The sequence below is a fragment of the Oryctolagus cuniculus genome, chromosome 11 (assembly GCF_964237555.1).
Source record: "Oryctolagus cuniculus chromosome 11, mOryCun1.1, whole genome shotgun sequence".
Taxonomy (NCBI): Eukaryota; Metazoa; Chordata; class Mammalia; order Lagomorpha; family Leporidae; genus Oryctolagus; species Oryctolagus cuniculus.
This window is the reverse complement of record NC_091442.1, coordinates 98,761,886-98,787,566: the sequence shown is the minus strand read 5'-3', so window position 1 is coordinate 98,787,566 and position 25,681 is coordinate 98,761,886. Positions and strand designations below refer to the sequence as shown.

At 45.7% G+C, this 25,681-nt stretch overlaps 1 protein-coding gene across 7 annotated transcripts in view; it reads left to right on the top strand.

The window, feature by feature from the left end:
* The window catches only part of CCDC38 (coiled-coil domain containing 38), a 68,415-nt gene that overhangs the window by 12,306 nt on the left and 30,428 nt on the right, over positions 1 to 25,681 (top strand). For 6 of the 7 annotated variants that reach the window (XM_008256911.4, XM_051845780.2, XM_008256908.4 and 3 more), the window contains 4 exons: positions 3,589 to 3,642; positions 4,304 to 4,404; positions 7,981 to 8,146; positions 17,361 to 17,425. In XM_008256911.4, the coding sequence (XP_008255133.2) occupies positions 3,603 to 3,642; positions 4,304 to 4,404; positions 7,981 to 8,146; positions 17,361 to 17,425 (372 nt within the window). In that variant the 5' untranslated portion in view covers positions 3,589 to 3,602. Of the gene's footprint in view, positions 1 to 3,588; positions 3,845 to 4,303; positions 4,405 to 7,980; positions 8,147 to 17,360; positions 17,426 to 25,681 lie in introns of all 7 variants that reach the window. The other variant, XM_051845782.2, reaches the window with a different exon arrangement.

The following is a 25,681-nucleotide window of genomic DNA, read 5'->3' as shown; positions in this document are numbered from 1 at the left end:
CCTTGCCAAGTCTGTTGTTTAGGCTTTTGACTGTATTTTTTATTTGATGTATTGAGTTTTTCATTTCTAATATTCCATTTTGGTTTCTCTTTAAAATCTTAATTTCATGGGATAAATTTTTATTCATGTCACATATGGTTTTCTTTAGTTCATAGATTTGCCTCTGGGTGTTCCTATGATTCATCTTTTCAGTTCTGTTTCTGGCATTTCATCGATATTGTCATCTTTGCATTCTAGTATTGAAGTGTTATGTTCCTTTGGAGGCATCATTTGACTTCTTTATTTTTGCTTTTTGGATTGCTGTGTTTAGTTTTTGGTGTTTGTGGAGGCAGTTGTTGGTTTTTTGGCTTTTTCCCCTTTATGATGGCTTTTATCTTTGTACTGTGCCTCCATGGCTCATTGGAGTGTCAGCTCTTTCAGTGAATAGCAGAAGCAAGTGCTGGGTGTGGTCAGGGAGCTCTGCTCAGTGCTCTGGGGTGGAGGGAGTATCCAGGGTATCACCCAAGTTGGGGGTGGTAGCTCTCTTCTTATTCTCAGAATTGGGGGGGAGGGGAGAGGTGGTCACATCTGCTCCCTCCCTTCCTCTCCTTTAAGCTGAGCAATGAATGCCTGGATATTAGTCCCCAATGTGTTCAACACTGATCTGCATGAGTGATCTGCGCAGAGCCCCTTGCACGCAAGGTTCAAGCTGCAGTGAGCGCCTCCCTCCCCCTCCACCGTGACCAAGCAGTTCCAAGAGTGTGGCTCTGCACCCAGAGCTTGCCCAGAACCCCAGCTACACCCTGCTGCCTCTCACACAGTCACAGTGTTTGCACAGGCTCAGCATCTAGGGCTCCCACAAATAAGGAACGCAAGAGCATCCACTCCGCCCCACCAGGCTATCCTGTCCACAGAGAGGCCAAGGGATTCCCAGAGCCACTATCTATGTGTGTTCCACCCGACGTCGATTGAGTCTGAGCCCCTTTCCAGAACCAAAGTCCGAGGGGAACTCTTTGGGAGTCTGTTGGCTTCTGTGGAGACTTGGGGGGGTTGGCCACCTCCGGGGAAGGGTCGGGGGTGTGGCTGGCCCGGAGCTCTTTAGGAATCCCAGGGTTGGTGTGGTCAGCGTGGGGAGGGGTGAGCGAGATTTTTTTTCCCCCATAGAATCCTTGGGTTGCAAGCAGGCACAATTCCCGCCAGCCCTACTGCTTTCAGAATTGTGCCGGATGGGTACTAGAGTCTCTGCAGGTGGCACTTGCTGTAAGAAGGGACGGCTCCCCTTCCCGGCCCGTTGTAGGGTGGGTGCAGCCGCAGCCCCCGTCCCCCTTAATTTGAACTACTGTGGTCACCCCTACCAAGAGCCCTCGCTAGCTGCTGGGTACACCGGGAGAAGATGGGCCTGCTCCTGTTTATGTCTGAAATGGCGCCAGCTTTCTCCCAGCTAGTTAGCTGCAGGGCGCTGGCTCAGAGGGAGAAGTAGGGAAGGGAGGGGCGTGCTGCCTCCTTCCCCCACTCTGGGTAAGCAGTCACTCAGCTCCCCTGAGGGTTCCAGGCTGGACCCAAACACCGGTGTCATCTACTAGCTCTCCGTCCAGCCGTATGAACAGTAGCATGGGCTGGTACAGTCTAACCTCACCTTGTGATCCTGGGCTACTGGCTCTTTTGTTGCTGTGTTCCTGCTCCATGGTCCGTACTCACTGCATATCCAGGCTGCTTTCGCAAGATCGTTTGCTGCAGTTTCCCCTGTAAACGTTTCCCTGAGAGTGCAACTTCTCCACTTTTCCAGCCTTGCAGAGCTTAGAGACGACCTCCTTGTCACTGTTCCGCCATCTTGCCTCTCCCCGACATTGTTAATATGACAGTTTTTTCTAACTTGATCTATGCTTCCAGTGGAATCCCAGCAAAATTCCCAGAAAAGATATCCACAAACTGCTTGAAAGCCTGCCAGCTTGCCGACACGTTCCAGGACCGCTACCGCCCACTGCAGGGAAGCGTGTTTGCTGCTGCAGCCGCCATCTCCAGAGTGTACATTTTTAAGCATCCATGACTCTCTGGTGTTAGCTGTTCCCAGTACTTAGTGTACTGACTATTCCTTTCCACCCATCAGAATGGACAAAAAGTCCTGTGAAAGCAACCGCGCTAGCTTGAAAACGTAGTGTGTCAGTGCTGTGGGTGCCTACCGGCTTGTTCTCTTTTGGTCCAGTGGTTTTTACTAAGGACGTCCTATTAGGTTCGTTAGTAATTATGAGCACCCAGCAGCTCTCACTCTCTGAGCTGGTCTGTTTACCAGGCACCCTGATGCGTTGCTTAAATCCATTGCCTTGTTGGCTCAAGAATGCCTGAAGGGAGGCCGGTGCCATGGCTCGCTTGGCTAATCCTCCACCTATGGCGCCAGCACCCCAGGTTCTAGTCCCAGTTGGGGTGCCAGATTCTGTCCCGGTTGCTCCTCTTCCTGTCCAGCTCCCTGCTGTGGCCCAGGAATGCAGTGGAGGATGGCCCAAGTGCTTGGGCCCTGCACCCACATGGGAGACCAGGAGAAGCACCTGGCTCCTGGTTTCGGATCAGTCATAGCGTGCCAGCCATGGTGACTATTTGGGGGGTGAACCAACGGAAGGAAGACCTTTCTCTCTGTCTCTCTTCACTCACTGTCTAACTCTGCCTGTCAAAAAAAAAAAAATGCCTGAAGGGGTGAAACTGCAATAGGAACTGGAGCCTCAGAGCCACTAAGAAATTAAAAAGGAGGCCCCGTGACAAAGGTTTGTGTGTGTCTTCTTACAGCTTGCCCTGTCTCCCACACCCGGAACATACCATAGCCTGCCATATAGTAGGTACTCGATAAATATTTTTGAATATTGAAATGGATTTGTTCACACATTTATAAATGACGAACCAAGATTAAAAATCAGGCTTTGTCTACGCCAAATCTGTGTTCTTGGTCACCTGCTGCTATGCTTCCAGGACATTTAGCGTGTGCACTCACACACTTTCTCTTTCTCTTCCACTGGAGAGGCAGAGGGAGCAAGACAGGGAGAGAGGGGGGCAGAGACAGCTCCCATCTGCTGGTTTGTTCCCCAAGTACCCAAGGCACAGTAGGGCCAGGGCTGAAGCTGGGAGCCAAGAATGCAATCCAGATCTCCTCTGTGGGTGGCAGGGGCCCCGCTGCGTTAGCCACCACCACTGCCTCCTAAGGTGTGCACTGGCAGGAAGCTGCAGTCAGGAGCCAGAGCTGGGACTTGACCCCAGGTACTGCAGTGTGGGGGGCGGGCGTCTTAACCACTAGGCCCTGACTCTCCAACCCCTGCCTACAGCAGTATTTCAAGGGGCCACACAGCAATGCGTTGCAGAGGCGTACCATAGTTCCTTGTTGAGTCTCTGTTGTATTAAGTGACACTGGACCAACTGGACCATATGTACTGTTTGGCTGCTTGGCTGATGATTTTCTTGGGATAAGTTCCTAGAAGTGGAATTGCTGAGGCAAAGCGTTTGTGTGGGCACTGCTTGGAAACACCAGCGAGGCCATTGGGGAGACTCACTGGTGATTGAATGTAGCCTCCTGGTGCAGTGTCTGTAGAAATTTTTTTTAAAGTGTGTTTCCTTTTCTTCGGACAGGGCCAGGAGACAAAATGTCGTCAGACTTTTTGCCGACATCGCTGAATCCTGAAGGTAAAAAGAAACCTCAAGTTTCTGCTTTGTGCTTCGCGTGGTTGGGCTTCATGCGGGGGATTGAGGAGGTAGAGGAGAGTGCTACACAACCCACCTGCTGAGAAGTCTGCGTCCTGCCGCGGCCCTGCGCTGCTCGGAGTCGGTGCCAGAGTGCTGCTCGGAGTGGCTGATCCGTGGACGTTCCTGCCAACAGTGAATGAGGGTCTGGTTTCTCCACGTCCTCTTGAGTAGTTTTGAATTCATTTGTAAGGTGCTAGTCTGGGCTGAGGCTCTTGTTCAGGGCGGTAACTGTGTCTGTTAGACTGAAAAGAGGGACTGAGGGTGATGGCAGGGGTGTGTGCGATGGTGGGGAGAAACCACATCTTAGCATCGCAAAATACAGTCTGCTGTTCTCAGGAGCTCCTCATGTGGTGGACTTGGCCACCACGAGGCATCAAGTGCTGGGCCCAGGGCCATGGCACACAGAAGGAGGAGCAATGCTCCTGCCTGGGAGATCCAGGCCATGTGTCTTGGCCTGTAGCTGGGGAGATGAGGCTGCCTGAACCCCACCTTCAGAGACCCTGGGAGAGCCCTCTCACTTTGCCCTGGCTGGCAAGAGCCATGGTGCTCGGGCTAGCAGAGGAATGATGGAGGTCTGCCTGTCTTTGTTTTTTTTTCACAGATAACATAAACGATGACACAATCAAAAAGGACAGGCCTTACAAGGTCTTTTTCAAAGACATCTTTTTTTTCAAAGAAAATGAAATGGCAGCAAGGAAAAGGGTAAGGTTTTGTTCAGAATCCCAGTCGCAGTTATTGTTAGTTTCGTATCTTGTTATCCATTGCATTTAAGAACTTTGCTGGGTTAAAGCATGGAGTCAGATGTCAACATTCTTTGTACGTAGACGTAGACGCTTGCATTGTATGTCCCCCTCCCCATGTGATAGGGAGACCATGTGACCCTCAATGAAAGAATAGCATCCAGAACTCGATGGGGACCTACTAAGATTGCCACCTAATGGAGCGAGACGCATGCACCATTGTAACGCAGTATGACCAGGAAGTAAGCACTACTGCACTGCTCTGACATCCACATTTTTCCATTTCTGAACTCGAGATCTAGCTTACACAGGTGGTGCAACGTACGTCATTGGCTGTCCACAGTAGTACATCTTACAATAAGTGACATCCTAGAGTTGATAGCATATTGTAGAGGCATGCACGGAAGTTATAGAGGAAGGTGTACCCGCGTTTGGTGGTGAGAGGAGGGGGAAGGAGGTGGCAAGGTGGTGGTGTGTGTTAAGACTTCACTGACGGCCGGTGCCGCGGCTCACTAGGCTAATCCTCTGCCTTGCGGTGCCGGCACACCAGGTTCTAGTCCCGGTTGGGGCGCCAGATTCTGTCCCGGTTGCCCCTCTTCCAGGCCAGCTCTCTGCTGTGGCCCGGGAGTGCAGTGGAGGATGGCCCAAGTGCTTGGGCCCTGCATCCCATGGGAGACCAGGAAAAGCACCTGGCTCCTGCCTTTGGATAGGCGCGGTGCGCCGCCCACCGTGGCCATTGGAGGGTGAACCAACGGCAAAGGAAGACCTTTCTCTCTGTCTCTCTCTCTCTCTCACTGCCCACTCTGCCTGTCAAAAATTAAAAAAAAAAAAGACTTCACTGAGATGACAGGAGCGAGTCTCGAGGAAAAAATTAGTGTGGGCATTTGGCACAGCAGTTGAGATGTCCATGTCTTGTATCAGAGGGCCAGGTTCAAGTCCCACCTCCACTTCTGGTTTAGTTTCCTGCTCATGGATACCCTTGGAGGCAGCAGTTCATTGCTGAAGCACTTGGGCCCCTGCCAGCCTAGATTGAGTTCCTGGCTCCTGGCTTCAGGCTGATCCAGCCCCTGATGTTGGGAGTGTTTGGGGAGTGAACCACCAGATTGAAGATCTCTCTCTCTCTATTTCTCTCTGTATGCTTTTGTCTGTCTGTCTGTCTCTCTCTGCCTTTCAAGTGAATCAATAAAAAACATAAAATATATAATATAACATAGTTATTATAACATCCCTCTAACCTAACAGAAAGCAGTTAGAATTTGCCAGCAAATGAACATGATGATGTACATGTGTGTATTGGGGAGGAGAACAGGAGAAAGATGACAGGATAAAAGTAGAGGAAGGGTGTCCTTTCAGGATGATAGGGAATGGGGCCGGTGTGGTGGCTCAGCGGGATAAGCTGCTGCTTGCATTACTGGTATCCCATATCGGAATGCCAGTTTGAGTTCCACTTCCAATCCATCTCCCTGCGAATGTGCCAGGGAGGCAGCAGATGATGGCTCAAGTACTTGAGTCCCTGCCACCTTCATGGGAGACCTGGATGGATTTCTGGGGTCCTAGCTTCATCCTGGCCCAGCCCTGGTTCTTGTGGCCATTTGGGGAGTGAACCAGCATGTGGAAGGATTCCTCTCTCCAACACTCTGCCCTTCAAATACATTCATACATACATACATACATATTTTAACAAATAGAATGATTCAAATGAAGCTAAATCAGCAATGGGGCCAGCTTCCCACTGTGCCTTGCAAAGTTCATCTCACCACTTGTATGTTGCACCTTGCATTTCCCAGTTCACATCTTAGAAGACTCTCTGTCCCCTTCCCCTTTGTCCTTGTAACTCTGACTTTAAAATAAATTTTTTTTTAAAAAATGGATTAAGTGGGTTATATTTGTGCTCAAATTTTTTTAACTTATGTATTTATTTGAAAGAGTTACAGAGAGGTAGAGGCAGAGAGAGAGAGAGAGAGAGAGAGAGAGAGAAGTCTTACATCTGCTGGTTCACTCCCCAAATGGCTGCAATAGCCAGAGCTGGGCCAGGCCAAAACCAAGAGCCAGAAGCTTCTTCTGGGTCTACCTCATGGGTGCAGGGGCCCAAAGGATTTGGGCCATCTTCGGCTGCTTTTCCAGAACAATTAACAGGGAGCTGTATTGGAAGTGGAACAGCCGGGACTCAAACTGGCATCCATATAGGATGCTGGAACTACAGGTAGAAGCTTTACCCACTGTACCACAGTGCTGGCCCCTTTGTTCAACTTTTTTTTTTTTTTTTTTTTTTTTTTTTTTTTTTTTTTTAGACAGAGTGGACAGTGAGAGAGAGACAGAGAGAGAAAGGTCTTCCTTTTCCATTGGTTCACCCCACAATGGCCTCTGTGGCTGGCGCACCGCGCTGATCCGAAGCCAGGAGCCAGGTGCTTCTCCTGGTCTCCCATGCGGTGCAAGGCCCAAGGACTTGGGCCATCCTCCACTGCACTCCTGGGCCACAGCAGAGAGCTGGCCTGGAAGAGGAGCAACTGGAATAGAATCCGGCACCCCGACCAGGACTAGAACTCGGGGTGCTGGTGCCACAGGCAGAGGATTAGCCTATTAAGCTGTGGCGCCAGCCTTTTCAACTTCTTAAAGCAAGAAAAGGAAAACCATATATAATTCTTAAAAGAACTTGGGATAGCTCTGTTTATACCTTTTGTTGCATATGATAATTTTATAAATGGTCACTTTCTTCAAAAAAAATAAAGATTTACTTATTTATTTGAAAAGCAAGAGTTACAGAGAGGGAGAGAGAGAGATGGAGAGACAGAGAAATCGTCCAGTTTCAGGTTCACTCCCCAAATGGCCACAATGGCTGGGGCTGGGCCAGGCTAAAGCCAGGAGCCTGGAGCTTCCTTCTGATCTCCCATGTGAGTGCAGAGGCCCAAGCACTTGGGCCATCTTCTCCTACTTTCCCAGGCTATCAGCAGGGAACTGGATCAGAAGTGGAGTAGCCGGGACTCAAACCAGCACCCATATGGGAGCCAACACTGCAGATGGTGGCTTAACCCATTGTGCCATAGCAGAAGCCCTAAATGGTCATTATTTTAAGATAATATTCCTTGGTTATATTAAAAATCCTTTGGGGCCAGCACCATGGTATAGCCGGTAAAGCTGCTGCAGGTGCCAGTATCACTTATGGGCACTGGTTTGAATCCCAGCTGCTCCACTCCTGATCCAGCTCCCTGCTAATGCACTTGGGAAAATAGTGGAAGATGGCCCAAGTGTTTAGGACCCTGCACCCACATGAGAGACCCAGAAGAAGCTCCTGGCTTCAGATCAGCCCAGCTCCAGCCAATTGCTGCCATTTGGGGAGTGACCAGTGGATGGAAAATTTCTGTCTCTCCCTCTCTGTGCAGCTCTGACTTTCAAATAAACAAATAAATCTTAAAGAAAAAAGATTCTCCATCCCTGTCTTAGGGGAAAAAAAGAGGCATTCACATAGAGTTTGGTGCATAGGGTGAGTGTTTAAGAAAATTTAAAAAATACAGCTTTTAAAATGTTTCCACTTGGGCAGGAAAAACTTATGAGCCGGAACATGAAAATCCACCAGAAGTCTACTTTTTCCTCCCGAATGAAGAGTCGTTCACACCTGGGCCAGCTAGGTTTTTACTCAGACAGAAGTGGGAGCTCATTTGAAAATTTTGGGCTGGATCCCACCCTGATTCTCAGATTGGCAGAAGGTGAGTCAAAATAACACTTTGTTGAAGCACATTGTTTGGAATATTTACTAACAGCAAAATCGAGAGATTGTCTGGGTGTGGGAAAAACAAGAAGTGTGTGCTGTCTCAGAGAGGTGAGGGAGGCCTGTGCAGATGGGGTTTGAGAGTTAGGAGGAAGTCCGTCTTGAATAAGAGAACATACTCTCCCCAAAAGACTGTGACTGGTGTGCACAGCTGGCAGGAAGAAGGTCACTGCTGAGTACTGCAGTATTAAAGTCGGCAGAGAAAGACTGGTGTCCCAGCAGAGTGAGTTAAAGCCTGTTTGTGACACCGGCATCCTGTATCGGAGCTCTGGCTCCTCTTGCTTCCAATCCATCTCCCTGCTATGGCCTGGGAAAGCAACAGAGGATGGCCCAAGTCCCTGGGCCCCTGCCATGCCTGTGAGAGGCTTGGATGGAGTTCAGGCTCCTGGCTTTGGCCTGGCCCAGCCTGGGATGTTGTGGCTATTTGGGGAGTGAACCAGTGGATGGAGGATATCTTTGTCTCTGTCTCTCTCTCTCTCTCTCTCTCTGAGTGTGTGTGCACTTGTATGTCTCTCTCTGCCTTTCAAATAAATATTTTTTTTGCTCATTGAATTCTGTGGTTTTTTTTTTTAACTTTTATTTAATAAATATAAATTTCCAAAGTACAGCTTTTGGAATACAGTGGCTCCCCCACCATAACTTCCCTCTCAACTGCAACCCTTTCATCTCCCACTCCCTCTCCCATCCCATTCACATCAAGATTCATTTTCAGTCATCTTTATATACCGAAGAACAATTTAGAATATCTTAAGTGAAGATTTCTACAGTTTGCACCCACACAGAAACACAAAGTGTAAAATACTGTTTGAGTTCTAGTTATAGCATTATTCACATTGTACAACACATTAAGGACAGAGATCCTCCATGAGGAGTAAGTGCACAGTGACTCCTGTTGTTGACTTAACAAATTGACACTTGTTTATGGCGTCAGTAATCACCCTAGGCTCTTGTCATGAGTTGCCAAGGCTATGGAAGCCTTTTGAGTTCCCCAACTCTGCTCTTATTTAGACAAGGTCATAGTCAAAGTGGAAGTCCTCTCCTCCCTTCAGAGAAAGGTACCTCCTTCTTTGATGGCCCATTCTTTCCGCTGGGATCTCACTCACAGAGATCTTTCATTTAGATCTTTTTTTTTTTTTCGCCAGAGTGTCTTGACTTTCCATGCCTAAAATACTCTCATGGGCTCTTCAGCCAGATCTGAATGCCTTAAGGGCTGATTCTGAGGCCAGAGTGCTATTTACGACATCTGCCATTCTATGGGTCTGCTGTGTATCCCACTTCCCATGTTGGATCATTCTCTCCCTTTTTTATTCTTTCAGTTAGTATTAGCAGACACTAGTCTTGTTTGTGTGATCCCTTTGACTCTTAATCCTATCATTATGATCAGTTATGAACTTAAATTGATCACTGGGACTAGAGAGATGGCATTGGTACATGCCACCTTGATGGGATTGAATTGGAATCCTCTGGCATGTTTCCAACTCTACCATTTGGGGCAAGTCAGCTTGAACATGTCCCAAATTGTACATCTCTTCCCTCTCTTATTCCCACTCTTATATTTAACAGGGATCACTTTTCAGTTAAATTTAAACACCTAAGAATAATTGTGTGTTAATTACAGAGTTCAACCAATAGTATTAAGTAGAACAACAAAAAAAAAAACTATAAGGGATGAAGTATTAAGTTGTTCATCAACAGGCAGGACAAGAGCCAATCAAGGCCGGCGCCGTGGCTCACTAGGCTAATCCTCCGCCTTGCGGCACCGGCACACCGGGTTCTAGTCCCGGTCGGGGTGCTGGATTCTGTGCTGGTTGCCCCTCTTCCAGGCCAGCTCTCTGCTATGGCCCGGGAGTGCAGTGGAGGATGGCCCAAGTGCTTGGGCCCTGCACCCGCATGGGAGACAAGGAAAAGCACCTGGCTCCTGCCTTCAGATCAGCGCGATACGCCAGCCACAGCGTGCTGGCCACAGTGGCCATTGGAGGGTGAACCAACGGCAAAAGGAAGACCTTTCTCTCTGTCTCTCTCTCACTCTCCACTCTGCCTGTCAAAAAAAAAAAAAAAAAAAAAGCCAATCAAGTCAGTTTCTCGTAGTGTCCATTTCACTTCAACGGGTTTCCTTTTTGGTGCTTGGTAGTTGTCAGCGATCAGGGAGAACATATGATAATTTGTCCTTTTGGGACTGGCTTATTTCGCTCAGCATGATGTTTTCCAGTTTCCTGCATTTTGTTGCAAATGACCAGATTTCACTGTTTTTTACTGCTGTATAATATTCTATAGAATACATATCCTATCATTTCTTTTTTTTTTTAACTTTTTGACAGGCAGAGTGGACAGTGAGAGAGAGAGAGAAAGGTCTTCCTTTACCGTTGGTTCACTCTCCAATGGCCGCTGCGGCCGGCGTGCTGCGGCCGGCACACCGCACTGATCCGATGGCAGGAGCCAGGTGCTTCTCCTGGTCTCCCATGCGGGTGTAGGGTCCAAGGAATTGGGCCATCCTCCACTGCACTCCCAGACCACAGCAGAGAGCTGGACTGGAAGAGGGGCAACCAGCACAGAATCCAGCACCCCGACCAGGACTAGAACCCTGTGTGCTGGCGCCGCAGGCAGAGGATTAACCTATTAGCCGCAGCGCCAGCCTCCATAATTTCTTTATCCAGTCTACTGTTGATGGGCATTTAGGTTGGTTCCAGGTCTTAGCTATTGTGAATTGAGCTGTAATAAACATTAAGGTGCAGACAGCTTTTTTATTTACCAATTTAATTTCCTTTGGGTAAATTCCAAGGAGTGGGATGGCTGGGTTGTATGGTAGGGTTATGTTCAGGTTTCTGAGGAATCTCCAGACTGACTTCCATAGTGGCTTTACCAGTTTGCATTCCCACCAACAGTGGATTAGTGTCCCTTTTTCCCCGCATCCTCGGCAGCATTTGTTGTTGGTAGATTTCTTTTTTTTTTTTCTTTTTTTTTTTTTTTTTGACAGGCAGAGTGGACAGTGAGAGAGAGAGACAGAGAGAAAGGTCTTCCTTTTGCCGTTGGTTCACCCTCCAATGGCCGCCGCGGCCGGCGCGCTGCGGCCGGCGCACCACGCTGATCCGATGGCAGGAGCCAGGAGCCAGGTGCTTTTCCTGGTCTCCCATGGGGTGCAGGGCCCAAGCACCTGGGCCATCCTCCCCTGCACTCCCTGGCCACAGCAGAGGGCTGGCCTGGAAGAAGGGCAACCGGGACAGAATCCGGCGCCCCGACCGGGACTAGAACCCGGTGTGCCGGCGCCGCTAGGCGGAGGATTAGCCTAGTGAGCCGCGGCGCCGGCCTTGTTGGTAGATTTCTGTATGTGAGCTATTCTAACCAGGGTGAGGTGAAACCTCATTGTGGTTTTGATTTGCATTTCCCTGATTGCTAGTGATTCTGAACATTTTTTCATGTGCCTGTTGGCCATTTGGATTTCCTCTTTTGAAAAATGTCTATTGAGGTCCTTGGCCCATCTCTTAAGTGGGTTGTTTTGTTCTTTTGGAGTTTCTTGATCTCTTTGTAGATTCTGGTTATTAACCCTTTTTCTGTTGCATAGTTTGCAAATATTTTTTCCCATTCTGTCGGTTGCTTCTTGACTTTCCTGAGTGTTTCTTTTGCCATACAGAAACTTCTCAATTTGATGCAATCCCAATTGTTAATTTTGGCTTTGACTGCCTGTGCCTCTGGGGTCTTTTCCAAGAAATCTTTGCCGGTGCCAATATCTTGCAGGGTTTCTCCAATGTTCTCTAATAATTTGATGGTGTTGGGTTGTAGATTTAGATCTTTAATCCATGTTGAGTGGATTTTTGTGTAAGGTGTAAGGTAGGGGTCTTGCTTCATGCTTCTGCACGTGGAAATCCAGTTTTCCCAGAACCATTTATTGAATAGACTGTCCTTGCTCCAGGAATTCGTTTTGGATCCTTGATCAAAGATAAGTTGGCTGTAGATGTTTGGGTTGATTTCTGGTGTTTCTAGTCTGTTCCATTGGTCTATCCAGCTGTTTCTCTACCAGTACCATGCTGTTTGGATAACAACTGCCCTGTAGTATATCCTGCAATCTGGTATTGTGATGCCTCTGGCTTTGTTTTTGTTGTACAAGATTGCTTTAACTATTCGAGGTCTCCTGTGCCTCCATATGAATTTCAGCATCATTTTTTCCAGATATGAGAAGAATGTCTTTGATATTTAAAATAAATATTTTAAAAATCTGTTAACATTGGGAAAGCAGATATAATATCAAGGCAATGACTGCCATTTCATACTCAGCTGTAGATGAAGAACTGTAGAAACTGTTGAAGGGTGGAGGGATTTTGATTATCAATGCTGTAGAACCCATGTGTCTAGAATCAGGAAGCTAAGAATGGAATGAGCTTGCCCGCTGTTGTTGTACCCTGGCTTTAGGGACCTTTGATGGCCCCTTGTTAAAGTATCACAAGACAACAGTTACTGCTCCATAAAGGAGGGCGATTTGGCCATCACAAGTGGGTGTTTACTACTTCTCAGATCAAGAAGTGCCTATAAAAGAGATAGCAAGTGGTTTGAAGCTCATGAAGCAGAAGTGATTAATGCTAGAATGATGAAGTCATTACAATCTTTTCTCAGAATCATTTCCAAATTTTTAACCAAAAATTTTAAAGGAAGGAAGGCCATGTACCAAGTACCCAGAATTTTCTGTGGTAGCTCAAAAAGTCTCTGGCTTCCCAAAAGCTCAGGTATTTTCTCAAATGATGAAAAAAAAAATCTTCAGAGAACAGCAACAACAACAACAAAACAGTTGGGAAAGGACTTCGGGTTCAGCAACTTTAATGTAGAAGAAGAGGGCCATGCTGGCTTATTGAAGACTCTATAAATACATATAAACATTGTAACTGTACAAAACAGCAGTGAATGATAGGCGTCAAGGTGGAGGAAGAGGCTGCTCTACAAGTTCTAGGATAAATCTCAGTTCAGTCTTGTGTCTCACAGTTCAGCTCTGTAGGATGAACCCTAGGTCTTCCAGAGCATTTACAATTGCGTACGGGAGTGAGCGTTGCGGTACAGTGGGCTGAGCTGCCACTGGGGATGCCTGCATTGCATCTCAATGCCAGGGATCGAGTTCTGCCTCCACTTCTGACCCGGCTTCTGCTAATGAAGCAGCAGATGGTGGTTCAAGTACTTAGGTCTCTGTCACCCATGTGACAAACCTAGATGGAATTCCTGGCTCCTGGCTGGTGGGGCTTAGCCCCAGCTGTTGCAAGCATTTGGGGAATGAATCAGTGGGTAGAAGATCTCTCTCTCTCTCTCTTTCTATTGCTGTGCCTTTCAAATAAATAAAAATAAATGCACTCAAAAATTCTATAGATTCAACAAAGAATTCTGCATGAAGTGGCTGCCTTTTTTGTATTTTATTTATTTGAAAGACAAAGTTACAGGGAGAAATATATACAGGGAGAAATATATAGAGAGAGAGGTCTTGCATCCACTGGTTCAATCCCCAAATGGCCGTAACAGCTGGAGCTGAGCCAGTCTGAGGCCAGGAGCTTCTTTCAGGTCTCCCACATGGGTGCAGGGGCCCAAGCACTTGGGCCATCCTCTGCTGCTTTCCTAGGTACATTAGCAGGGAGCTGGATCAGAAGTGGAGCAGCCGGGACTTGAACCGGCACTCACATGGGATGTCAGCACTGCAAATCGGGGCTTTAACCCACTGCGCTACAGCGCTGGCCCTGAAGTGGCTGACTTGTAAAACCCTTGCCATTCCAGTGGTTCTGAGATAACAAGGAAGTTTGGCTTTGCAGATGACCCAGGGCTGCGCCATTGCCACCTGCTGGAGAGCTTACTGGTCCACTACACATAAATGTGGGATAGACTCTAGAGATAGTAAAGTCGTTTGACATTACACAGATCAAGCTGGCTGTGTCACCACTGGCAGCCAGGTGCACGGCTTCTGCTGGTTGCTTAGAGAGCCATGGGACATTTGACTTTTCACGAGGAAGTTGCCTTCCAATCAAGAACTGGTTTGAGTAAATGAGTGAACCTCTCTGTTCCTCTGCCTTCCATTCTCTGCCTGATTGTGACTGAAAGCAAACCTACATGACAGTAAAATAAGCCAGTGGGTCCACTCTGGGAGCCTAGGGTGTGTGTGTGTGTGTGTGTGTGTGTGTATGTGCACACGCACACAAGAGCGGTAAACCCCTAAGTCACCATCAGAGAAGTTACATGGACAAAGTGTCACGGGCAGATCAGTTGGTCTGCGTGGTAGAAGTGCTGTTTTCTTCTCCATGCAGCTGGCAGCCGGCCTTTGGCTTTGCCCTCTGAATGATTTGTGTCAGTTGAGTGTGCTGCAGGCTCAGATCCCTTGGACTGGTCTTTAGCTCCCCAGTGAGGGAGTGCTGGAGGTGCTTTGGGGTCAGGCACCTCTGGGGAGGGCTGTATCAGACAAGATCTCTTGGTTGGAAAGAAGCATAATGAGTCGTCTTAGGGTAGAAGGATAAAATTCCATCCATTCAGCCAGACCGTGCTATGTTAAAGCAGACTGAAATCATGCTTAGTAAGTTAATAGTACATATTTTTTTGATATGAAATTTATTTTCAGTTTGGCCCATTGTAAGAGTTAAATGAAGGCCATAGCAAGCCCCTTCATTCATTTTTTTCTATTAAAAAGGGGTTGAGTGAGTTGAGCCTGAATGTAGTCAAGTGTGAGAATCATATTAAACAACCCCCTCAGGATGCCAAATACCAGCTCCATTGTGTGGGGAATTGACCAGGTTTCTGGACCAAATGAGTAACAGAAAAAAGATGTGGGGGTGGGAAGGTAGCTGTTACAGATAAAAAGGAGACTGTAGAAGCACACCCACCCAATTGATCTTGGTCTAGATTTTAATTGTTAAAATTCCAGTAAAAGTGTTTTTCGAGACATCTGGGAAAACTTGAACCCAGGCTAGCTATGAGCTGTAACACTGGAGTTGCTAGTTTTAGGTGTGGGAGTGGTGCTGCTGTTCTGTTTCAAAGCTTTTTGATCAGGTAGCCGCATACAGTGAAGGATGACATATCCAGGGGCTTGGCTTTTCTTTAAAATGTTCCAGTGAGGACAAAACTGAAGTGTGGTGGTGCCAGGAAATAAAATGCTGGCCATGTCGTAGTAGGCGACAGGGCCTCGGGGCTCATCGTGTGAGTCTCGGCTTTTATGAACGTTGGAGATTCCCTGGATAGAAAGTTGAAAAGACAAACGTGTGCTGAACACTGGTTGCTTTCCTGTGCGTTACTGAACCCCCAACAAAGTGTTGTGCAGTAGTTTTGCCTCCTTTTTCGCATCTGGTGAAAATGACTTTGCAACAGTTTAGTCACCAGAAGTCTTTAAATGATTGCAGAATTCAAACCAGGGCCTGACTCCAAAACCTGCGGTTTGTCACCTCCCAGTTAATAGTTGTTAATGACTGTAATGATCATTGTTTCTCTTATAATTGACCTTGAAAAATCAGTTACTCATCCCAGTTGTATTGTTTACATAATGACAGCTAATCCTTACTTAAAAGTTAATTTGTGTTGCCTAATCTGTTGCCTCATGTGTCTCCTTAGCCTAACTTGTGCTTGGATAATAAAACCCTCTTACATTTCAGTAGCTTCCGATAGCAGAGGTTTAATTCTTATGCATTTTTCAACGTTGGTGCCTCTTGCTGCTTCTTTTGCTGAAGGATCTTTTGTGTCTGGGACGTTGCTGGGCTTTTAGCAAAGGAAGAAAGAGAACTGGGTGGTCAGTCTTCAAGCTTCTGCTTGCAAGCGAGATAGATCCGCCCACTCCCATTCCATGGGTCAAGTCCATGGTCAGGCCTGGAAACCACAGTTGGTGCCCTTGCTTGACAGTTACGGGAACGGAGGCTCAGGGAAGATGAGACGTTCACTCATCGCCGCACCGCTGGTGAGTGGTGAGGGCCAAAGACGACCCAGGCAGATGGCATGCCTCTGCCTCCCAGAGCAGCGCTTGCTGGTTATTTGGGAAACATTATTTCTACTTCTGCTTTATTCTTGACCACATTCTGTTGATGTTGCATGAAGCTCCCATTCTTGAATGGTAGCATCTGCATGATTTTCCAGAATGAGGAAACCTTGTAAGGAACATGTTGCCTGAGGACTTGAGTGTTATGTCTAGATGGGCCAATCACTAGTGTTTAAAGCAATTCAGTCTTATCTGGTGTAGTGCTGGCTTAGGAACAGTGTCCCCTGCTCTGTCACTTGATAGCTGTGTGACCTCACACAAGAGCTTTGACACCTCCAAGCCTCAGGAGCTCCCAGACAGGACTGGGATGGTAATAAAGTACTTTGGATTCTTGCCAGGATTAACTGATATACTTAAAGTGTCCAGTAAAATGAGGACACAAAATAAAAGATAATTCATAGTTTAATTTTTTAAAAAGTTGTATTTTGTTTGAAAGGCAGAGTTACAGAGGAAGAGAGAGGAGAGACACCACCCACTAGTTCACTCCCCAAATGGCCACAATGGCTGGGGCTGAGTCAGGCCAAAGCCAGGAGCTTCATCTGGGTCTCCCATGTGGGTGCAGGGGCCCAAGGACTTGCGCCATCTTCCGCTGCTTTCCCCGGCCATCAGCAGAGAGCTGGATCAGGAGCGGTGCAGCCAGGACTCGAACCGACATCCACATAGGATGCTGCTACTGCAGACCGGGGTTAACCCGCTGTGCCACAGCGCTGGCCCCTTAATAAGATTTTAAAAATACTTATTGATTTTCATTTTATTTGAAAGAGAGAGAACTTCCATCCACTGGTTCACTCCCCAAATCACAACAGCTGGGGCTGGGCCAGGCTAAAGCCAGGTCTCCCACGCAGGTGGCAGATTCTCAAGTACTTGAGCTGTCACCTGCTATGTCACCTGCTACCTCCCCAGGATGCACGTTAGTAGGAAGCTGGAATCAGAAGCAGAGGAGCCAGGACTCAAACCAGACACTCGGATACAGGATGTCGTCATTTATCCTGCTGTGCCAAGTGTACACCCCTAAATTAGTTTTTGAGGGGTTTGGAAAAAGTCTATTGGAAGATAGAGTATCTTTTTTTGAAGTTCAGATACATACTTTGTGCAATAATTTAATTACTAGGCTTTATTTTATTCAACATCTTTGAAAGATACTGAACTAAACCAGTTTATTTCAATTTTTTTATAGGTGCAGACACAAAAAAGACAGTACGTGAATTTATTAAGGACCAACGAGACAGGTTCCTACTTGAGGTAAAAATAATTTCTTTCTCCCATCAGCCAAATACAAGGCCTCTTGCACATCTTGCCACATACTTGTCTTCACATTTTATTTTTCCATTGTCCCAAGTCTGCTGGCTGAACAGACTGGTTTATTCATGTGTTCATTTGTTTGTAAAACACTTAGGCTGTGTTCACTCTGTGCCAAGCAGTGCACAGAGACCCCATCCTTGGAGAGCTTACATTCTAGAACTCTAGGGAGGATTCCACACTTGCTAGAATCTATGGAAAATTACTCTAGAGGATGTCTAGGTACAGTTGCTCCTTTTTTTTTTTTTTTTCAGTTCTCTCTCTCTCTCATGACCATGACAGTATCTGAGAAGCCCATTTGAATCCAGATTGTCCTAGTGCTTTGGTTGGCTATCACAGAAACCCAAGCAGCATGAATCCAGAGAATTCTGGAATCCTTTCGGCTCTTCTGTTCCCATTCATGCCAGAAGAGAGTGCTAGGTGTCCAGTCGAGTATTATAAAAATAACAGAGCCTTTTTTTCTTTTTTTTAAGACTTATTTATTTGAAAGAGTTATAGAGAGAAAAGGAGAGGCAGAGAGAGAGGTCTCCCATCTGCTGGTTCACTCCCCAGTTGGCTACAATGGCCAATTGCATTGAGCTGAAGCCAGAAGCCAGGAGCTTCTTCCAGGTCACCCATGCAGGTGCAGGGGTCCAACGAGGACTTGGGCCATCTTCTTCTGCTTTCCCAGGCCATAGCAGAGAGCTGGATTGGAAGTGGAGCAGCCGTGTCTTGAACTGACACACACATGGGATGCCGGTGCTGCAGTTGGTGGCTTTACCCTCTGTGTGACAGCGCTGGCCCAGGGGCTTTTATTCTGATATCAAAAACCTTTAACTAGAAGCCATGCCACATAACTGAAAACATGATTATTTAATATCCTTGTGTACGTGGCTGGCGCTGCGGCTCACTAGGCTAATCCTCTGCCTGCGGCGCCGGCACACCAGGTTCTAGTCCCGGTCAGGGCACAGAATTCTGTCCCGGTTGCCCCTCCTCCAGTCCAGCTCTCTGCTATGGCCCAGGAGTGCAGTGGAGGATGGCCCAAATCCTTAGGCCCTGCACCTGCATGGGAGACCAGGAGAAGCACCTGGCTCCTGGCTTCGGATCAGCGCTGTGTGCAGGCCGCAGCGCGCCGGCCGCAGCAGCCATTGGAGGGTGAACCAAGGGTAAAGGAAGACCTTTCTCTCTGTCTCTCTCACTGTCCACTCTGCCTGTCAAAAATAAAAAAATAAAAATAAAAAAAATCCCTGTGTACATAATCACTTACCTTAGAAAAAAGAGACACCAAGCCCCAGATGATATCAATGTGTTGGCTGGTGTTGTAGTGCAGTGGGTTAAGTTGCTCCTTGCAACACTGGCATCCCATGTCCAAAAGCCAGTTCAAGTCCCAACTGCTTTTCTTCCAATGCAGCTCCTTGCTAATGCACCTGGGAAGGTAACAGAGATGGCCCAAGTGCTCGGGCTCCTGGCTGTTTGTGACCATTTGGGGAGTAAACCAGAGGATAGAAGATCGATTTTCTGTCTCTGTCTCTGTGTCACTTGCCTATTTAAAGAAAAAAAGTGGAAGCATAATGACAAAGCAAATTAATTAAATCTTATTTGCACCTCTTTTGTCAAGCATAGAGCATCTAAAGAGGATAACCGTCTCAAAGTCTTTGATGCTAAATGAAAATGCACTCGACTTCTCATCATTTCCCATAGCACATTTTGAAGCACAAATCTAAGTTAACACTTGGTATTCTTGCAGCTGCAATCAGTATAGAAGATTTCCCTTAAAGTAAGTGACGCAGTTGTTGATGGAACTCGGTACCGTTGGTTGTTAAATGTCCTTCCCTGGGTGTGACTTTGGCTTTTATCATAAGACCCTGCTGACCCACCTGACCTCCCACGTAGCTGGAGGTCACGCTCGACAGATGCAGTAGGAGATGGACATTTGTATTAAACAGGCTTCCCTTCCGTGACCATTCGGTGAAATATCCCAAAGTGATGTGACGGTGTCCGTTTATCACGAAGGCTCATATATAGTTAAAAGAAAAATTCCCTTGCCCCAAGAGAGTTTGGCCTTTGCCCTTGACTTCTAGGTGATAATACAATGCTACAAATTATAAAGAAAATAGTTTTTGAAGAATATTTATTTATTTGAAAGGCAGAGCAACAGAGAGGGAGAGACAGACAGAGGTCTTCTATCTGCTGGTTCGCTCCCCAAATGGCCACAACATCTGGGGCTGGGCCAGGCTGAAGCCTGGAGCCAGCAACTCCATGTAGGTGTCCCATGGGGGCGGCAGGGGCCCGAGTACTTGAGGCTGCCTCCCAGGGTGCATTAGCAGGCAGCTGGGTTGGAGGCAGCGCAGCTGGCACAGAGGTTTATTTTGATGTGTGGCTCTGGTCCAGTGTTGGGTCTTACCTGGCCACGGCCTTCTAACTAGAAGTGCCCCCCCCCCCCCGCCACGCAGTGCAAGTATCACACGGCAAGAGACATGGGGCGTGCCAGTATTCCATCGCGGGGACTCCCCCTGATGACCTCGTCTAATGCTGATCATTTGCCAGAGGCCCCACCTCTGCGTACCACTGCCAGGTTGAGTGTAGAACCACTGAGCTCGTCACGGGGGTCTTAAACCGCAGCATGAGTTTAGGAGAAGACAGACTGTGGCTAACTCAACAACATCAGGTCCTACCTAAAAGGTGGGGCTGCCCACCTTGCACTGTCTCAGGGTAGGGGCTTGGCCATGCCAGAAAAACCAGCCGTGTGATTTACCGTAGGGGCCTTGGGTGGCAGAGGGCCTGGAGACTGGGGACGGATCACTGACAGGGTCGGTCAGCTGACCGTGCCTGCTGAATGAAGCCCCAGGGAAGACACAGCTCCGTGGAGCTTCCCCATGTCATGCAGCGAGGGGAACAGGTTTATGGGAAGGGACCACTAGAAACTTTGCATTTGGAACCTTCCCAGGCCCTGCCTGACGTGTCTCTTCCTTTGGCCGATTTTAATCTGTATCCTTTCCTTATAAGAAACCGTGTTCAGGAGTATTACAGCTTCTGGTAGTTTTTGTAAGTCCTTCTAGTGAATTTTCAAGAATGAGAATGCTTGGGAACTATAGCTGGTGTCAGAAGTGGGGGAAATCTTGGGGACTGTGCCTTCAAGTTTTGCACTTTGGCTGACTTTGGAAAGGCTTCATGGCTCCCTTGCTTGCTTGCTCTTCCTCCCTCCTTCCTCTCCTCTCCCTCCTCTCTTTTCCCATCTCTTTCTCTTGTTATTTGTGGCAGAGTTGGGGCCTGAAATGCTTACTAAAAGTATTATGAGTGTTCACATATTAGGAACTTACTATTATGAACTTTATGCCAATAAATTTGACAGCACAGAAAAAAGAGTTCTTTGAAAGACACAAACTACTACAGTTTACTCAACAAGAAATGGGTAAACTGAATAGATTCACGTCTCTTAAAGCAGTTGAACTTAAAGGTTTTATTTTGAAAGTTTTTGTTTTTACAAAGGAAAATCTAGATTCATGGTTCTATCAAACACTGAAAGAAGAAAATAATTTTACACATACTGTTCCACAAAACTGAATAGGAAGAGAGTCTGCTCGATTCATGCTATGAGGCCAGCATTCCCTGATAACAAAATCATATTGAGGTATTAGAAGAAAAAACCTAAAGACCAAGATCCCTTGTGAACATAGATGCGAACATTCTCAACAAATTTTCACAAACTCCAGTAATACTTGAAGTTGATAATTTGAGCATCATAACCAGTTGGTGTTTATTCTAAGAATATAAAAGTGGTTTAACATTTGAAAATGAGTCAATGTAATGCACATTAATAATTAAAAATGAAAAAGTCATATGATTATCCCAACTGATACAGAAAAAGCCTTTGACAATATCCAAAACTCATTCTTTTTTTTTTGAATGGAAAAATCATATTCATTTTTATAACATCATTGAAACATTCATACAACATTATGTATAACATTCTTTTTAATTTAACTTTTTAATTTAAGGTATACAAATTTCTTGTATTTCACATATACAGGTTCAGGAACATAGTGATACTTCCTGATCTAACCTCCCTCCTGCCTATGCTCCCATCCTTCCTCCTCCTCCTATTCTCGGTCTTAATTTTTATAAGATCTATTTCCAGTTTACTTTATATTCATAAAATTAACCCTATAAAGAATTCAATAAATAGTATGAAGAAAGAAAACCCTGTTCTTCAACAGTGGAGACATGAGCTATCAACAGCCATCAAATTTCAAAATGTCTATTTCACTCCTATACATTACATTTTAGGTACTTTATTACCACAGATCAAGGAAAACATAGGATATTTGCCTTTTTGGGACTGGCTTGTTTCACTAAGTATAATCATTTCCAGTTGTATCCATTTTGTTGCAAAAGACAGGATTTCATTTTTTTTAACCACTGAGTGGTAGTCCATGGTGTATATATCATAATTTCGTTATCCAATCATCAGTTGATGGACATTTGGATTGATTCCATATTTTCTTTTTTTGTATTATTTATTTATTTATTTATTTTGACAGGCAGAGTTAGACAATGAGAGAGAGAGACAGAGAGAAAGGTCTTCCTTCCGTTGGTTCATGCCCTAAATGGCCGCTATGGCCGGTGCTGCGCCTATCCGAAAAAGGATCTATGAGCTTCTTCCGGGTCTCCCATGTGGGTGCAGAGGCCCAAGGACTTGGGCCATCTTCTGCTTCTTTCCCAGGCCACAGCAGAGAGCTGTATCAGAAGTGGAGCAGCCGGGACTTGAAGCATCACCCATATGTGATGCCAGCACTGCAGGCAGCAGCTTTACCTGCTACACCACAGCACTGGCCCCTGTGCTTCAGTTTGTTAATATGATGGATCCCATTGATTGATTTGCAATTGTTGAACCATCCCTGCATCCCAGAGATAAATCTCACTTGGTCTGGGTGAATGATCTTTCCGATGTGTTGCTGGATTTGACTAGCTAGTATTTTGTTGAGTATTTCTGCATCTGTGTTCTTCAGGGAAATTAGTTCTCTTTCTCTGTTGTATCTTTCTCTGGTTTAGGAATTAAGGTGATACAGGCTTCATAGAAGGAGTTTGGGAGGACTCCCTGCCCTTCAATTGTTTTGAATAGCTTGAGAAGAATTGGACTTAGTTCTTCTCTAGATGTCTGGAGAATTTAGTAATGAAGCCATCCAGTCCTGGGCTTTTCATTCTTGGGAGGGTCTTTATTACTGATTCAGTCTATATCTTGGTTATTGGTCTGTTTAGGTTTTCTATGTCTTCATGATTCAATTTTGGTAGATTGTATGTGTCCAGGAATCTATCCATTTCTTTGAGATTTTTCAAATTTGTTGGCATACAGCTCTTTGTAGTAATTTCTGATGATTCTTTTTATTTCTGTGGTGTCTGTTGTTAAATTTCCTTTTTCATCTCTAATTTTATTTGTATATTCTTTTTTTGGTTAGTTTGGCCAATAATATGTCAATTTTGTTTATTTTTTCTAGAAACTAGCTCATCTTTTTGCTGATCTTTTGTATTCCTTTTTGGTTTCAGTTTTATTTATTTCTTTTCTAATTTTAATTATTTCTTTTCTCCTAGTTTTGGGTTTGGTTTCTTGTTTTTCTAGATCTTTGAGATGTAATGATAGCTCATTTATTTGGTACCTTTCTAATTTCTTAATGTAGGCACCAATTGCTATAAACTTGTCTCTGCTTTTGCTATATCCCATAGTCTTGATATGTTGTATTGTAATCTTCATTCATTTCCAGACATTTTTTGATTTCTCCTATGACCTACTGTTTATTCAGGAGCATGTTGTTCAGTATCCATGAGTTTGCATATGTTCTAGATATTCTTGACTTGTTAATTTCCAGCTTCATTCCATTGTGCAGAAAAGATGCATAATATGATTTCAATTTTTTAGAATTTGTTGAGACTTGCTTTATGGCCTATCATATAGTTGATCCTAGGGAAAGTTCTATACACTTATTAAAAAAGTGTGGGATGAAAAGTTCTGCAGATATCAGTTATGTCCATTTGGTCCATACTGTTGATTTGCTCTGTTATTTCTTTGTTGATTTTTCTCTCTAGTTGATCTGCCCATTGCTGAAACTGGGGTATTGAGGTCCCCCATTACCATTGTATTTGAGTCTGTGTCTCCCTTTAGACCTATTAGCATTTCTTTTAAATAGCCAGGTGTCATGTAATTAGGTTCATATATGTTTATAATAGTCACATCTTTCTGTTGAATTGATCCCTTAATCATTACATAGTGCTCTTTGTCTTTTTTAACAGTTTTTGTGTTAAAGTCTATTTTGTCTGATACTAGGATGGCTACACGTGCCCTTTTTTGCTTTGCATTAGCATGGAATGTCTTTTTCCATCCTTTGACTTTCAGCCTGTGTGTGTCTTTGTTGGTGAGGTGTTTTCTTGTAGGTAATGAATAGATGGGTCTTTTTTTTTTTCTTTTAATCAGGGCCAAGATGCTACTTATCAATAGTAACCTTGAATGTAAATGGCCTAAATTCTCCAATTAAAGATACAGTCTGGTTGAATGGATTAAAAAACTTGGAGAAAAAAGACTTTTTTATTTATTTGAAAATCAGAGTTACAGAGAGAGAGAAGGAGAGTCGGGGGGGGGAAGAGGGAGAGAGAGTGGGAGAGAGAGAGAAAGGGGGAGAGAGGGGGAAAGAAAGGGGAGAGAGGAGGAGGGAGGAGAGAGATCATCCATCTGCTAGTCCACTCCTGAAATGTTTGCTCTCACCAAGGGCTGGGCCAGGTCTAAACCAGTAGCCAGGAGCTTCATCCAGGTCTCCCACATGAGTGCAAGGGCCCAAGTACTAGGGCCATCTTTCACTGCTCTACCAGGTGCATTAGCGGAGAGCTAGATCAGAAGTGGAGTAGCCAGGACTTGAACCAGCACCCATATGGGATATCAGTGCTGCAGACAGCAGCTTAATCTGCTGGGCCATAGTGCTGGCGCCACCAGTCTCATTCTTGATAGAAAATCTCAGCAAAGTAAGAGCAGAAGGGAACTTTCTAAGCTACATAGAAGGGTATTTTCTAGAAACTAACATCATATACTTGCTGGTAAAAGACTGGATGCTTTCCTCACCAAGATAGGAACCAGGCAAGGATCTCCACTCTACCACTTCTAGTCTTCATTGTTCTGGAAGTCCTAGACAGTGCAACAAGATAAGTAAACAAATGAGTATTGGAAAGGAAATATTAAAACTATCCTCATTTACAAACAAGATGATAATCTTTATAGAAAATCCTAAGAAATCTCTTAGAAAGCTATTAATAATCAGAGAGTACAAAGTTTACCAGTGTTGCAGAATACAAAGTCAGTTTACAAAAATTACTTGTATTTTTATAACATTTCATTAAAAAATAAGAAATTGAAATTTAAAAAGCAAGGTCATGTCCAAGAACATCAAAAATATGAAATATGGATAAATTTATAAAACATGCACAAGAAACCCTCAAACTTCATGAAAAATACTTATTATGAAAAAGTATGCATAGATTTCAAAATATTTTTGCAACAAAATAAACTGACTTTTAATTCCATTTTTATAAGAACTTTTTGAAGTTCTGCACTGACGATGACAAAGCCTCTTGGGTCAGAGCTTAAAAACAGTTTTCTTGGCCGGCGCCGCAGCTCACTAGGCTAATCCTCCGCCTTGTGGTGCCGGCATACCGGTTTCTAGTCCTGGTCGGGGCGCCAGATTCTGTCCTGGTTGCCCCTCTTCCAGGCCAGCTCTCTGCTGTGGCCAGGGAGTGCAGTGGAGGATGGCCCAAGTGCTTGGGCCCTGCACCCCATGGGAGACCAGGATAAGTACCTGGCTCCTGCCATCGGATCAGCGCGGTGCGCCAGCTGCAGCGAGCCAGCCACGGCGGCCATTGGAGGGTGAACCAACGGCAAAGGAAGACCTTTGTCTGTCTCACTGTCCACTCTGCCTGTCAAAAATAAATAAATAAATAAATAAAAACAGTTTTCTACTCATAGCTTTTCCACTCCTCAGTATTTACCCAAGACAAATGAAAGCATACATGTTCATAGCAACTTTATGAGCAGTAGCCCAAAACAGGGGCCAGCCTTTTGGCACAGCAGGTTAAGCTGCTGCCTGCAACAGTGGCATCCATATGGGTGCCTGCTTGAGTCCCAGCTGCTCCACTTCCAACATCCAGCTCCTGCTAGTTTGCCTGGGAAAGCAGCAAAGGATG